The sequence below is a fragment of the Chenopodium quinoa genome, unplaced genomic scaffold (assembly GCF_001683475.1).
Source record: "Chenopodium quinoa cultivar QQ74 unplaced genomic scaffold, ASM168347v1, whole genome shotgun sequence".
Taxonomy (NCBI): Eukaryota; Viridiplantae; Streptophyta; class Magnoliopsida; order Caryophyllales; family Amaranthaceae; genus Chenopodium; species Chenopodium quinoa.
This window is the reverse complement of record NW_018742309.1, coordinates 3073281-3086074: the sequence shown is the minus strand read 5'-3', so window position 1 is coordinate 3086074 and position 12794 is coordinate 3073281. Positions and strand designations below refer to the sequence as shown.

Genomic DNA, 12794 nt, shown 5'->3' with positions numbered 1-12794 from the left:
GGGCTCCGCGAGATTGGCAACATTGCGGTACTTTAGAGAGTCGTGACAAGGAGAGCTCAGTGAGGGATTTCCCCTGTCACTACTTTGAATACCAGATTTATCTGGTTTACGATCATGCTGAACCAAGTTAGCAACAACTGTAGTACGATTCGCCTCCTTACTACTCGAATGACCTCAACTAAAAGATACTAGGACTCTAAAGAAAGAACAAGGAAAAAACCAAAAAGTAAATGAAAAACTAAATTAAAATACCTCCGAAAATTTTGCTGAAGATAAAGAGAGGAGCTTCAGGGAATCGAGAGGTACGCTCGTCGGTGACTACATTCCTAAGTGGCCGTCGGCAAGCTGGGTTTAGTGACGAATTAAATTTATGATGGGGAGTGATTGTTGGTAGATGGAATGTTACGCGGAGAGAGAAACTTCCTTTTTTTGGGTTGAAATTTTTTAATATTAGTTTGATATGTGTCTAATTGGAGGGGGAAATGACTTAACCATTACCTATTTTAGTAATTGTTAATAAATAATATGATGTTAAATAAGCTTTAAAGCATTATACTCCTTTTATCATTTAACTGTCCCATTTTAACCGGTACATAAACTTTGGCACATGATATCTTTAATAATCTGTGTATTACTCCCCCTATTCCCAAAATCTCTTCCCATTTTGAATATGCGCATTTGTCAATGCAAACTTAAACCATAAATATCATTAGTTGCACATTAGTAAAAAAAATGTAATAATTGCATATTAATACTCATTAAGACGAATCTCAAACTCGATTGTATTATGTTGTATACAAATAGTAATTTTGAAGATTCCATCATCTTCTTAATATTGTCAAGATTCCAAATGAAAAGAACAAGGAACGAAAAGACTAACAAATAAAAGTTATAAAAATTGATATTCAAGAACAATACATTGATACGATTCTTACAAACACCCACAAAACTATTTAATTTTACATACAAACATTGGTCAAAGTGATGTATGTGAATAATTCAAAAGTCAAATTGAGGCACTTATAAAAGTGAAAAGTGATCTAAGATGCTTTGTTAAATGTTGTTAATTTGATTGCGAATAACTCTTTTAAAATAAACTGATTACAAATAACTTTTAAAAATAAAAGAGAGAATATAAAACACCAAACCCAACTATAAATAGACATGTTTATATATACAAAAGGAAGGTATTATCTGTCATACAACATCGGAAGAGGGGCGATACAAGGGGCAAACTAAATAGTCAGCTCTCATCATGTATAAGAACACATGAAGTAGAGGAGACCAGCTTCCTTAGCCTATTTAATTTCTTGATGAGGAAAGTAACAGAGACCCTCCTTGACAAAACATAAGCTGTAAAACAAAAACTACTACGACGGGCAGCAGCAAGTCGGTAATTCCCCTTTATATGCTGCCTACTAGCTTCATCCATATTCCATACCATATCACAACCGCTTACTATCAACTTTTCCCCTCTTCCTTGATTCCTTGACTCCCTCTTTTTTTCTTTACTGCAATTTTAGTTGTCTATAAACTATCATTATTTTGACTTGAACTAAGGCGATTTTTCAATTTCCTCTCAAGATTGCTGGATAGCAAAAGCTAGCAACTTGGTCCCACAGCAGATGACTGCTCCTCTGAGGCAGCAGGCATTTCAGCATCAGTATAGCCTGGTTTTGCTTCCTCTTCAACACTAATTTTACTCTTAGTTGAGAGACGCTTGACTTCTTCCGATGTGTAGATGAAGATTTTTCTGACCATGCTGCAAAACTCCCTGAAAATAAGACTATCAAGTCAGAACGTGTATAATAACACACCAAATATTCAAACTGTTGGCTGATAAATTCTACTTAGGCCAAGGCTTTTTTTATTTATTCCACTTCTTCAATTATTGGTATGTCCATATGTTGGGGAATCTGCATCAGGAAATACTCCTATCTAAACTTACTGCCATGGATCGTCTCCAACCATCATCATGTCATCTTCATCATCTGTGTAGACAACCTGCCATTTCCCTGATGAACAACAAAGTTCCCCTTTAATATCAAACAGCTGCTCCAGTTTTTTAAGGAGGTCATCATAACAGTCAAAGCGAGTCAAATCTACTGCCCTCCCAACAGCCACACCTTGCATATGAACCTGATATAATACCATTATCAGCAATATTAAATACATTTCAATATATTTCAAAAAGCTAGTGGAGAAGTAAAGTCTCCATGCTCCACCTTTGTTTCCTTCTTTTAGGACAACAGAAACAATTAATGGGCAAAAGGCTTACCATCTTAGATTCTTAGTTTACAATGGCAAATAGCTTACAGAAAAAAATTTAAAAAGAAAGCATATAACAAGTTTCTCTTGTAAAAAAATAACAAATAAGTAATGGTTCTAAAATTCTAAGAATTCAGAATTACATATTTTAATGCAAAAGTACAAACTATGTTCAAAATGCAGCATCAGAAGCTCATACACTATGATCAACAGAAATCTGGCTTACAATGGCCTTGTAAACAGACAAATTTTGGTACTTCGGTCATGGAATCATCGTATTTCAATATAAAACATTCCTCATCCTAATGACCAAAACTCTTTCACCCAAAATATCAGCTAAACAAGATTCCAAATAAACAACACCAAGGTAAAAACAAATGCTAACTTCACAATAAACAACAAAAAGAAATCAAATAGCAAAACGGCTAAGGTATAACAGGGAACAAGAAGAACAAACAGACCACCTCACAAATAATCTAAACAATGCACATTTGACTGCAACCCGTGTATCTCTAACTATCACGGCAAGAGAGCTTTACTTCAAGGAGTTACAAATTAGAAATTACAAGGTTCAGTTATAGCCCCATCACATCTCTGAAATGTTCTCTTTCTAAGCACTTTCAAAGTCAATAAGAGGAGGTTCAGTAAAATGGCAAAACATAGGACAATAATGAACTATTATCATATTTATCAATGAGAAAACAGTTACCTTTGTGCACGTACGGCTTTGCTTATTCAGAGAAATTTTGTCAGGATCACAACTCAGGGAAGGTACATCAGGTTGATTAACATTGGATCTATCAGATTCAGCTTCCAGAGATGGAACAGGTTGATCCTCACCACCCCTGGTAGAAGTTTCATCCAAATTGGAATGATCAAAAAGCTGAATTCCAAATAAACGGCAGCCAGCTCCACTACTCTTTCTCTTTTCGCCAGATTCTTTGTTTACAACTGAACCAAGAGACTCTGATGCATTTTCTGCTCTATGGGACCAATAAATGGAATGGCTGGATAGCACAGGAAGGGAACTGTTTGCTGTGAAACCTACTGAACCAGCCTTTGTCACGGAAGAAAATTGACCACGGGTACAGTCGACTTCAGCACATGCCACAGCAGAAGATTCAACCGGTGACTTCCAGATTCCTAACGTGACAAGAAGAATAAAGATAAATAAAACACCATATTTAAGAACATCAACCCAAGCAAAAAATAGAAATGTACCCATTGCAGACAAATCTGTCGCTGACGATGGCATCACCGCAGGTCGTGGCCGCTTATTCCTTTGAGTAGGCTGGGAGTTGCTAGAACTATTTGCTACTAGCGGTTCCAATTCCCAAGGGGAAACCCTCTCTGGGCGCATAATTGATGATGGTTCATCCCATTGAACCTGCCAAGGGATGCATCAGATATAATGTAGCACTTTATGACACTCGAATCAACTCAGTCAACCTTGAAAATAAGTAATATTTGGTACTAGTAAACTCCTCTCACTAGCCTCAAGTTAAAATTGATGTGTGTATGTGTAGCAGGAGAATATCTCACACTTTTACATGACTGCAAAATTATTTAAACAGCATTATATGTATTATTCTCAGGAAAGACCTATACCTTCAAAGATCTCCATTCAGAGTTGGCCCAACTTGATGATGAAGTATCATTGACACCAACAATTGTGCCACTGAACCTGTCAGATTACAGAAGCAAGCAGATAAGCAAGTAGATATAGTACAATATAAGGCAAGGGCCAGAACGATATATACCTTCTCTCAGGAACTTCATCACCTTCGAATCTCATTTTGAACCTCATCCCAACAGAAAGCTTGTGGCTCTTGGCCTCAAGGTACTTGTTCACACTCACAAGGAACTCAGACCTACTAGTTCTGTCACAATAAAGCCCTTGTAAGAAATTTATGTGAATGGAAACAAAGAACTATGGAGTCCAATGATCAAATAATACACTTCATCCATTTCACAAAAATTGCAATACTTTCAATATGCAAAATGTTTCAAGTAACAAGAGAGGATGTATATGGGTTGCTAACCAATAAAATTATAGAATAAGTATAAGTACAGTTTGAATGTTGTAATTTTAGTGAAATGGAGGAAGTACAGAATACATGCACTAGGAGACCCCTACAAACAAAAAAAAAAAAAAAAAAAAAAGAGAGAGAGAGAGAGAGAAGGGTAAATCCCAATAAGTTGAAAGATTCATCTCTGCTTAACCATAAAAAAACAAGTATGAAGTAGTAAAGGTTAATGACTGCTTCATTTACCATGTAACCCATCATTTTCTGTTCTACATATCAGAAATCCTATTATGTAATCACTTTTCTTCTTCCCATGCCACAAAAATACTTCTCCACCCTATCCCCCCTCCACCCCCCCCCCCTCTCCCCCCCCCCCCCTCTCCCCCCCCCCCCCAAAAAAAAAAAAAAAAAAGAAAGAAAAGAAAAGTAAAATCAAGATAAAGAGAAGCAGATTTTCATATCCAATACTGTCCATACTGTATAAGATGTCTGATTTATGTTTAAAAAAAATGTAACCAGAGCAACTAGCATGCTGCACCAAGTTAGAGAGCTACAAACACCAACAAAAAGTGATTTTTGCTCTGTTGGAGTGTAGGAGTTAAGTGCCTAACAGCTATCCATATGCAGCATTATAGATAAATAAAGGATCAAAAGAGAAGGAAAAAAAATATATTAACAAAAACAAAAAGAAGGATAACACTAAGTAACAATATTTAAGGCAAACTGATCAAACAGGTGGCATCCCGACATAAGCAGCCATCAACAGAGAAGCTATCCTAGTTTCTAGACTCAATCATCATGGAGTGTGTCCATTACGTATTCCTAATAGATGTCAGCTAATGATTTCACACACAACAATAAACCTTTATTTAAAACTGCAACGAAATGGATACAATTGTGTACTAGAATGTACAAAATTAAATTAAAATATCATGAACCTTGGCTTGTAGAAAACTGAAAATAAGGTTCCAGTTTGAATTGCATGGGCTGCTGTTGCAAGGACACCAAGGTGCATGCTATGACTAGAAATAACTGAAGATGGCATATTGTTCAACTGCCTCATTACCCTCCTTACTCCAACACGCAGTTCTCCATTTTCACCTCTGTCAATAAGTAAATAGGACAGATAAATTTGGTATTAAAAAGTCAAGTAGAAGGCAATAATATATCTACTTTTTATGATATTCACCCCCCCCCCCCCCCAAGGGTTAAATAACCAAAACAATATTAGAGATTTTACCTCAAAAAAATAAATGCATCCCCAGCAACTAGTTTCTTGGAACTGACAAAAACACTCCAACCTGTAGTCAGTAGATGGCGTCTTGGTTGCCCTGCATAATTTCCTTAAAGATAAGCAACTTTTGCAGATTCATAACTTGGTTTCCCATAAAAGCCAAGAATAGCAAAACTGATTATAGAGTACCAAATAAACGATCACAATGGTATATGCACTTATGCAGACTGTACAAAAGCATTAAACACAATTGCGGTAACCATCAATACCTCAAGGAAGTATAAACATGGTCACACATCATTTTCAGCCATACATATCTAATAACCTACTAGCAGCAGAATTTTTAATATCTTCGTGATACTACTGCATCTTGGTTCATCGAATTGCCAAGTAGAATATCATGTAATAGCACCATAATAACACAAAGATCAGGTAAGTAATCCAGCACATCATATCAAGATGATACAGATGAGAAGCGGAATTTTGAGTTTGTCAAGGAATTCATTCCTATTATGTAGCTTCTCAAGCTTAGCTTCAGGGCTATCAAGATCTGCCTTGCAGAGTTTCTAGTTTAGAAAGGACTGCCAATATTTCTGATCAGTGTATGCAAAGGTACACCTAGGCGAAAGGTGAAATGCACCTTATTGTCCAGATAAAGGCAATTTTGATGATGTGCACAAAATTTTTTTTCACCAAAATTTTTTCTTTTTATTTATTGCGCCTCACTCTAATGAGGCGCACCAAAGGCGCAGACCATTCTGTACATTTCTTCTGATTTTCCAGGCTTTTCCCTTGGTCTTTGTCAAAGAAAGTATCAACTAACATACTTCTCAAAAGATTAACTAGGTGCAAAAACACATTGTCATAAATACAAGTGTGCTCACCTCGAAAAATGTGACGGAAATGCCACTCACTACCATGGAGATCAGTAGCCACAAGCTCTTGCCAAGGTGGTTGCTGGGACATATCCTGCAGAGTGAAGAAGTTCAGCATCAAACGAACAGAATAAAGAAAAAAAGTATTTTAAGCACCAAATTCTCCATCTTCCCCTTAGAAAATTACTAGATTGAGCAGAAAAGACTAACCAGGGGTGGTAAGCAGTCATCTGCATGCCTCCGAAGCACAGAGAAGCCACCATGTGTGCTAGTATCAGAAGCTGTTAGTGTCTTGCAAAATGAATGCACATTGCACCTTGGAGGATCAGCCACTGGTTCATCAGGAGTTGTAATTTCACTTTGCTGGGAAACAGGAAGGCATTTAATTTTAGATAAACATTGATACTTTTGATAAACATTAATACTCACAGAGCTGAAACAGACTAAGGCTACATAGCCCAAAATTAGCAACAAAATAAACTGTGCAAATCAAATTCCTATTGCTCATAATAACAATCACAAGATGTAGATGACATGTGAATCTTGTCTATCTTTTGTGAGAGTGAGAGATGTGTCAAAGAGAAAGGAGTTGAAACAGAGACTCACATCTCTTTCAGGAACCAGAGTTATCTGAGCATAAACTTCATCTGTTTCAGGTTCAGCCTATACAGCGAACATCAAACCAATTTCATCACACACAAATCAAAGAAGCCTTAATGAAAGGGGAGAAGTGTATAGACAAAGGCATCCACCAATCACAGTGATGGTAATAATACTAACCCGAAGTTCAATATGAGCCACTTTGCAAAGAATTTTAGATGGCAAATTAAATGAAGGCATCTGTTGTTCCAATCCCTGATGTGTTGATGCTTCAAGCTGTAGATTGAAAAGGGTTATTCACATCAGCAGAATAAAAATGTATAAATCCTTCTCACTTTAAGAAACTTCTCATTTGACCCTATATATATATATATATATATATATATATATATATATATATATATAATTGTTACAAGCAAAAAATCTGATTTATCCTTGTCATCAATGTAAAAACAGTTAAAACACAATTTTGCCCATCATCAGTTTCTATCTTTTTGACCCATATAACTTTCACCCTCAAGTCTCTCTTCTTGTGCTCTTTAATAGAAGCCATACTGCCATAGCCATGGTTTCATTACCCTCTTTATGTCTCACTTTCTCTCCCCCCTCCTGAATTTTCAATCTCCACTAGGAAGGCCACTTCCAACAAACCAGATCTAAAATATGATTACCACAAATGGAAAAAAATATGAGTTGTACATCATCACCAACAAAATTTAGAGACCAAACACCTGAACTAAATTTGTCGCAACCTTTTGATGCTTGTGGATATTAATCTTATTCCTCCCACTGACACAACTACTTCACAGATTAATAAGACTTGATTGCTTAGAGAGGTGGCGGGGGAGGTTATCCTGAGTGCTACATGCAGGGAAGAGGTTTTTCCGGCAAAGTAGGAGCAAAAGCCGAGAAGACTATTTTGTTTTCTTCAATGTCAAAATGTAATCTCGAAAATTATATTTAGTGGCTTGATGTTTTACATTTCTTTCTTCCCAAAACACAGCGTAATTTGTTATTTTCAACGAAAAGGCGAAAATTTTTATTTACAAAATTACAAAAGTAAATGATGCCGAAGACCCCCTCTAAAAAACACTTGTAACCAGTAAAAGTAGTCGGTAGTAATCATGACTTCAGTTGTAAAATTGTAATCAATAAAAATCAGTTGTATAAATTAAATAAGTAAACGCATGCAAAAATAACACTAGTGAATAGGGGTGTGCAGATTAAGACCAGACCTGAATTCAACTGATGTCACTATCTTTGGTAAATAATTCCAATGAATTCATTTGTTTGATTATTGAATAAAATGTTAGTTGCCAAGAATTTTTTTCTTAAAATTTTATAACTTGGAGACATAATTTGTCTCCAGCCTTCCATGCATACATTCTAAGTTTCAAGTAGCAAAGCTTATCAAAGAGACTCTTACACAATTATTTGTCTAGGCATATAAACTTTATGTAACTCCCCTTCTTCTGTATGCCTCTCTAAACTTCAGCAGTTAGAATAAGCCCTCCCCTCCCCCTCCCCCTCCCCCCCCCCCTCCTTTTTCTCCCCAGCCCAAAAATAAAAGACGGATTTTAAGTTACTTCATTAACAATTAAAAAAGAAGACTTATTTAATTATTTTTCTTTTAATTAAAGAGTAGCTTAAAGAGCATGCATTCATATTTGGATTGTTCACATATAAAATTGAAAGAGAACACTTAAAGTGATGGGAGAATACAAAAATTGTAAAGAAAATTCATCAATGTGACAAGAAATCCAGAGTTTTGAACAATTAGAATAAAAACAATAGATCCACCTACCTGCTCCATGTGGCCTTGAGGAAAGTAGTAAACACGCTCCCCTTGGCGGGGAACATTTACTAGGGGTCCAGCACAGGCATACCAGAGTTCCTTGTACAAAGCATCTGTACATGATTAGGCATGACATTAAAAATCAGAGGGAAATACAAACATGGTGTATCAGGCAGTCACAAGAAACAAGATAGCAGCACCAAAATTATCCAAGCTGCTTCCAGAACTTGAAAAGCAGAGCCATTTTTCCAACATTAAATCAAAACGTGGACAGAGTAGGATAGGAAATTTGGACCCAAAGAAGTTTTGACAATCAAATGAACCAATAAAGCCCATTTAACCAATGTTCAACCCGACATTAAAGAAGTAGACACCAATGCCACGATTATCCACCAATAAACCACCCACCGGGCACCAAAATTTCAGAAGAAAAAAAAAATCACAAAGTTACACTTACACATAGCACAAAATAATTTATGGTTAGAATGTGATAATAAAAACTGGTATAAAAAAAATAGATTTATAGATGATCTAGTAAGTATTATGATAAACAATTGGAAAAAAATACATGATTTATTTGTATAATAACATATATCAATGTAAAACACCAGACTAAAATAAATACATCTTATCTATCTTTTTGGTCTAGGTACCGGATGAAACTCAGTGGATTTCTAACCGAAAGAACCCTTTATGATAATTACGGAGTCACCCAAACTGGAAACACACATTATACACCATAAATGCTCTATCTAGTATAGTATTAAACAAGATCTAAAAACTTGATACAGGATCTGTATACAAGTATAAACCAAATCTTTGTTTTAAACATTAGAAACATTAGTCTGATACAGGTGGTTGACAGTAACACAGAAACTTGGCATGTAAAACTCTAAATTAGAAAGAAGACAAAGGGAAATGGTAAGAAATATTTTCATTGATGCACAATCCAACATCAAGGACCTAAGTCTAAACCGAATACAGAAAAATGAACTATTCAAAAATAAGATGAGCTAAAACTTCCATATATAAATTTCACACGTATAAAAGCATACATTGGGAATAAAAAAAATTTTGGTAAATATATTGGGAATAAAATTAAATTATATTGAGTGCCTTTCTCACAGCCAACTTGCCTATAGTGCCTAAAACATCAATTATGCTTATTCGTGTACCCTATAGGATAAGCAAAATTCATAACACACAGACTGAAAAAGAAAAAACAATTCGAACCTTGCTCTGGCTGTCCAGCAGACTGATGAATGCCTTGGAGCGCCATGAGAAGCTACCCAGAGTCACACCAGATCACCCTGTTTATAATAAGAATTCCTCCCTGAGGTTGCGTAATGTACAACTTGTTACTGCAAAACGTGCAAGGGAAGCTGTGAAATGTAGAACAGGTCACTCTGACGTGTTAAACATGAGTACCGCCAACAGGTATTCTATTTGAGTATTAGACAAGTGGTCTCGGATCACACTTACTAATCAAATTGTGAGTGATTAACAGTAGTTTTACTATGCTTCAGACACATGCACAATTAAGATGATATATATAATGCAGGGATTAGACTAGGAGTTTAACATATTAGACAACATTGTATCCTTCTAGATTTACGGAATTAATCACAATTGGCACCATTGATCCAATTCAAGTCTAACAAGCAATGCAGTTTAACATTTAAAGATCAGTAAGCTTTACCGGAGATCCGGAATCAAACTTCTTTCACATGCTTTGTATTTCCATTCCCCACCCACCCTCCCCCCCGGCCCCCTCCCTACCCGTTACTTAAAACAACTTCCCTGACTTTAAGACCTTGAATGTCTCAAAGGAAGTAAATAAATACAACTGGCTATTATACCAGGGTAGCAGATTCTTCGATAAGAACTTTTCCAACTGAATAAATTCTTCAAGACTCCACCGATATTAAACCATCACTACACCCAAAACTAAATTGAGATACATACTACCTCCAATAATAGGCAAGTCATTTTAGTTGTCATGTTTTCTCTATCACCTAGTAGTTCATAAAACCCATCACTGAGCTTTAGATCATTTGTGGCCGTTTATTTTGATATAATCATGCTACAAAAATGTGTTCACTCCGTAGTAAATACTCAAATTCTTATCAAAATGCATAAATTACACAAGCAAACGATGAAAAACACACTGAACTGAACAATACAGAATGTGCACATTCAATAACCTATAAAACACAACAAACATCCCTCAAACACGGCACCCGTAAGTGAATGGAGCCCATCAATTCGAAACAAAACCCATAAAATCACGACATATGTATCAACCATACATTGTTCATAAAACCCCTTGTAATAATATTTCACAAACAACTGCTTAGATCAACAATAGTTCACTTTGACATTTGCAACTTTCATCAAGTAAGGTTAACATCAAATCCTAATAAATTTCATCATACCCCAGTAAAATCCCATAAACACCCATTTCCAAAAACTTATAAATAAATAAAAAAATGACCATATAGAAGCAAAAATTCAGCACTAAATTCAACTTAAAAATAATGCTACAGATTCTAATTAAATTAATTGCTACAACTAAGCTAAAAGATCAAAAACTACATACCTCAACAAAAGGAGGACCGATCTGAACTAAAATTAGATCAAAATGACCCATAAATCAAGTTCCAATTTTATTAAAATTTTGAAAAATAGGATACAAGACTAAAATCAGCTATATATCTCAGATATTCAACTAATTAAGCAAAAAATATATATAAATTTGAGGGAAAAATAAAACTTACGGGGAATTAGGTAGAAAAAAAAATAGGGTTTGGAGAAACAAAAAAAAAAATAAAAAAGAGGAGAGAGAAAATGAAAAAAGAAGAAGTGGGTGTGGGGGGAATTGGGAGGTAAAAGGGTTGTCTGCAGGAAAGAGATGTGGATTTGGATCGTCTTTGCCTGGTCGAAGCCGACAGCTCCTTCCCCTCCCTTCAATTATTAATTTAATTTATTTACAGCAGTTAATTTTTATTTTTTTTAATTTTTTTTTTTTGAAAAGTTTTTTTTTTTTTAATTTGTTGAATTTAAAAATTGTACAAAGTTATCCGTATCACAATTTCTTTAAAATTAAGTAGAAAGGTCATAAATTAGGAGTTCTTTGAATTAGCTAAACAAAAATCAACAATAATTACATATTTTATTTGAGTTTTCTATGAATGTAAGGTGTGCTAAAGTTTGAATAATAGTCAATTTCGAATTAAACTATTTGAGTAAATAGTGTGATTTATCGGTGGTTAAAAGAAAGAAATTTTTTTATTTGTTTATCTTCGTTCAATGTGTTATATGTGTTAAAGTTTAAATATTTGGGCCTTGTTTGGTTGACTTGGGAATTAAATTCCCACAGGAAATTGCATTTCATGAGAAGTTATTTCCCTATTGAAATTCCTATGAATTTCCTAAACTTGTTTGGTTGGAGGAATTTAGAAATTCCATGAATTTTGATTGACCTAGGGGGGGCTAGGTAATTACTTTCCTTGTTTTGTGGGAAGTTGAAATTCCCATGAATTTCCAATTCCCTCATTATTGCTCTTTTGTGTCAACTAAAAAACTCCTCAATTTATCAAATCCCATGAATTTCCACTTCCCCCATTTTATGTTGTCAACCAAACAAGGCCTTGGAGTAAATTGACAATTCGAATCGACATGTATTTTCGTACGAACAATGTATTAATGAGGTTCGAATATTCTTAAATGGTAGGGAAAAAAAGAGTGATTATCGTGAATTATGTAATTGTAAATATAATGATTCGATTTACTTTGTTTTGAATAATTTTAAATGTAATGACATCTAATCATTTTTTTTCTTTTATTGTAAGAGAGGAACGAATTCCAAGAAGAAAAAATAGCAGAACAAACAGCAAAAACAAACCCAAACGAAATTTACCTAGTCAAAGCAACCCCACCAAATTCTCCAATAAAATATCATGAAGACCTCTAGGGTCACCTCAAAGGTAGCCAAT

The 12794-nt window shown here is 35.1% G+C and overlaps 1 protein-coding gene across 3 annotated transcripts; it reads right to left on the bottom strand.

Moving 5' to 3' along the window:
• Window positions 1–1135: 1135 nt before the first annotated feature.
• On the bottom strand, window positions 1136–11796 carry LOC110688135 (auxin response factor 1-like). Of its 3 annotated transcripts, none has more exons than XM_021864840.1 (15): window positions 11399–11796; window positions 10033–10181; window positions 8809–8912; window positions 7185–7280; window positions 7011–7067; window positions 6615–6767; window positions 6414–6498; window positions 5536–5626; window positions 5234–5398; window positions 4029–4148; window positions 3877–3952; window positions 3490–3655; window positions 2978–3411; window positions 1949–2139; window positions 1136–1774 (listed from the first exon to the last, which is right to left on the bottom strand). In XM_021864840.1, the coding sequence occupies exons 2-15, from the start codon at window positions 10076–10078 to the stop codon at window positions 1603–1605; spliced, it is 1956 nt and encodes a 651-aa protein (XP_021720532.1). In that variant the 5' UTR covers window positions 10079–10181; window positions 11399–11796; the 3' UTR covers window positions 1136–1602. The 3 variants fall into 3 exon arrangements, with proteins under 3 accessions (XP_021720532.1, XP_021720523.1, XP_021720541.1); XM_021864831.1 differs by having other exon boundaries at window positions 10033–10160; XM_021864849.1 differs by having other exon boundaries at window positions 10033–10160; window positions 11577–11796.
• Window positions 11797–12794: the final 998 nt, after the last annotated feature.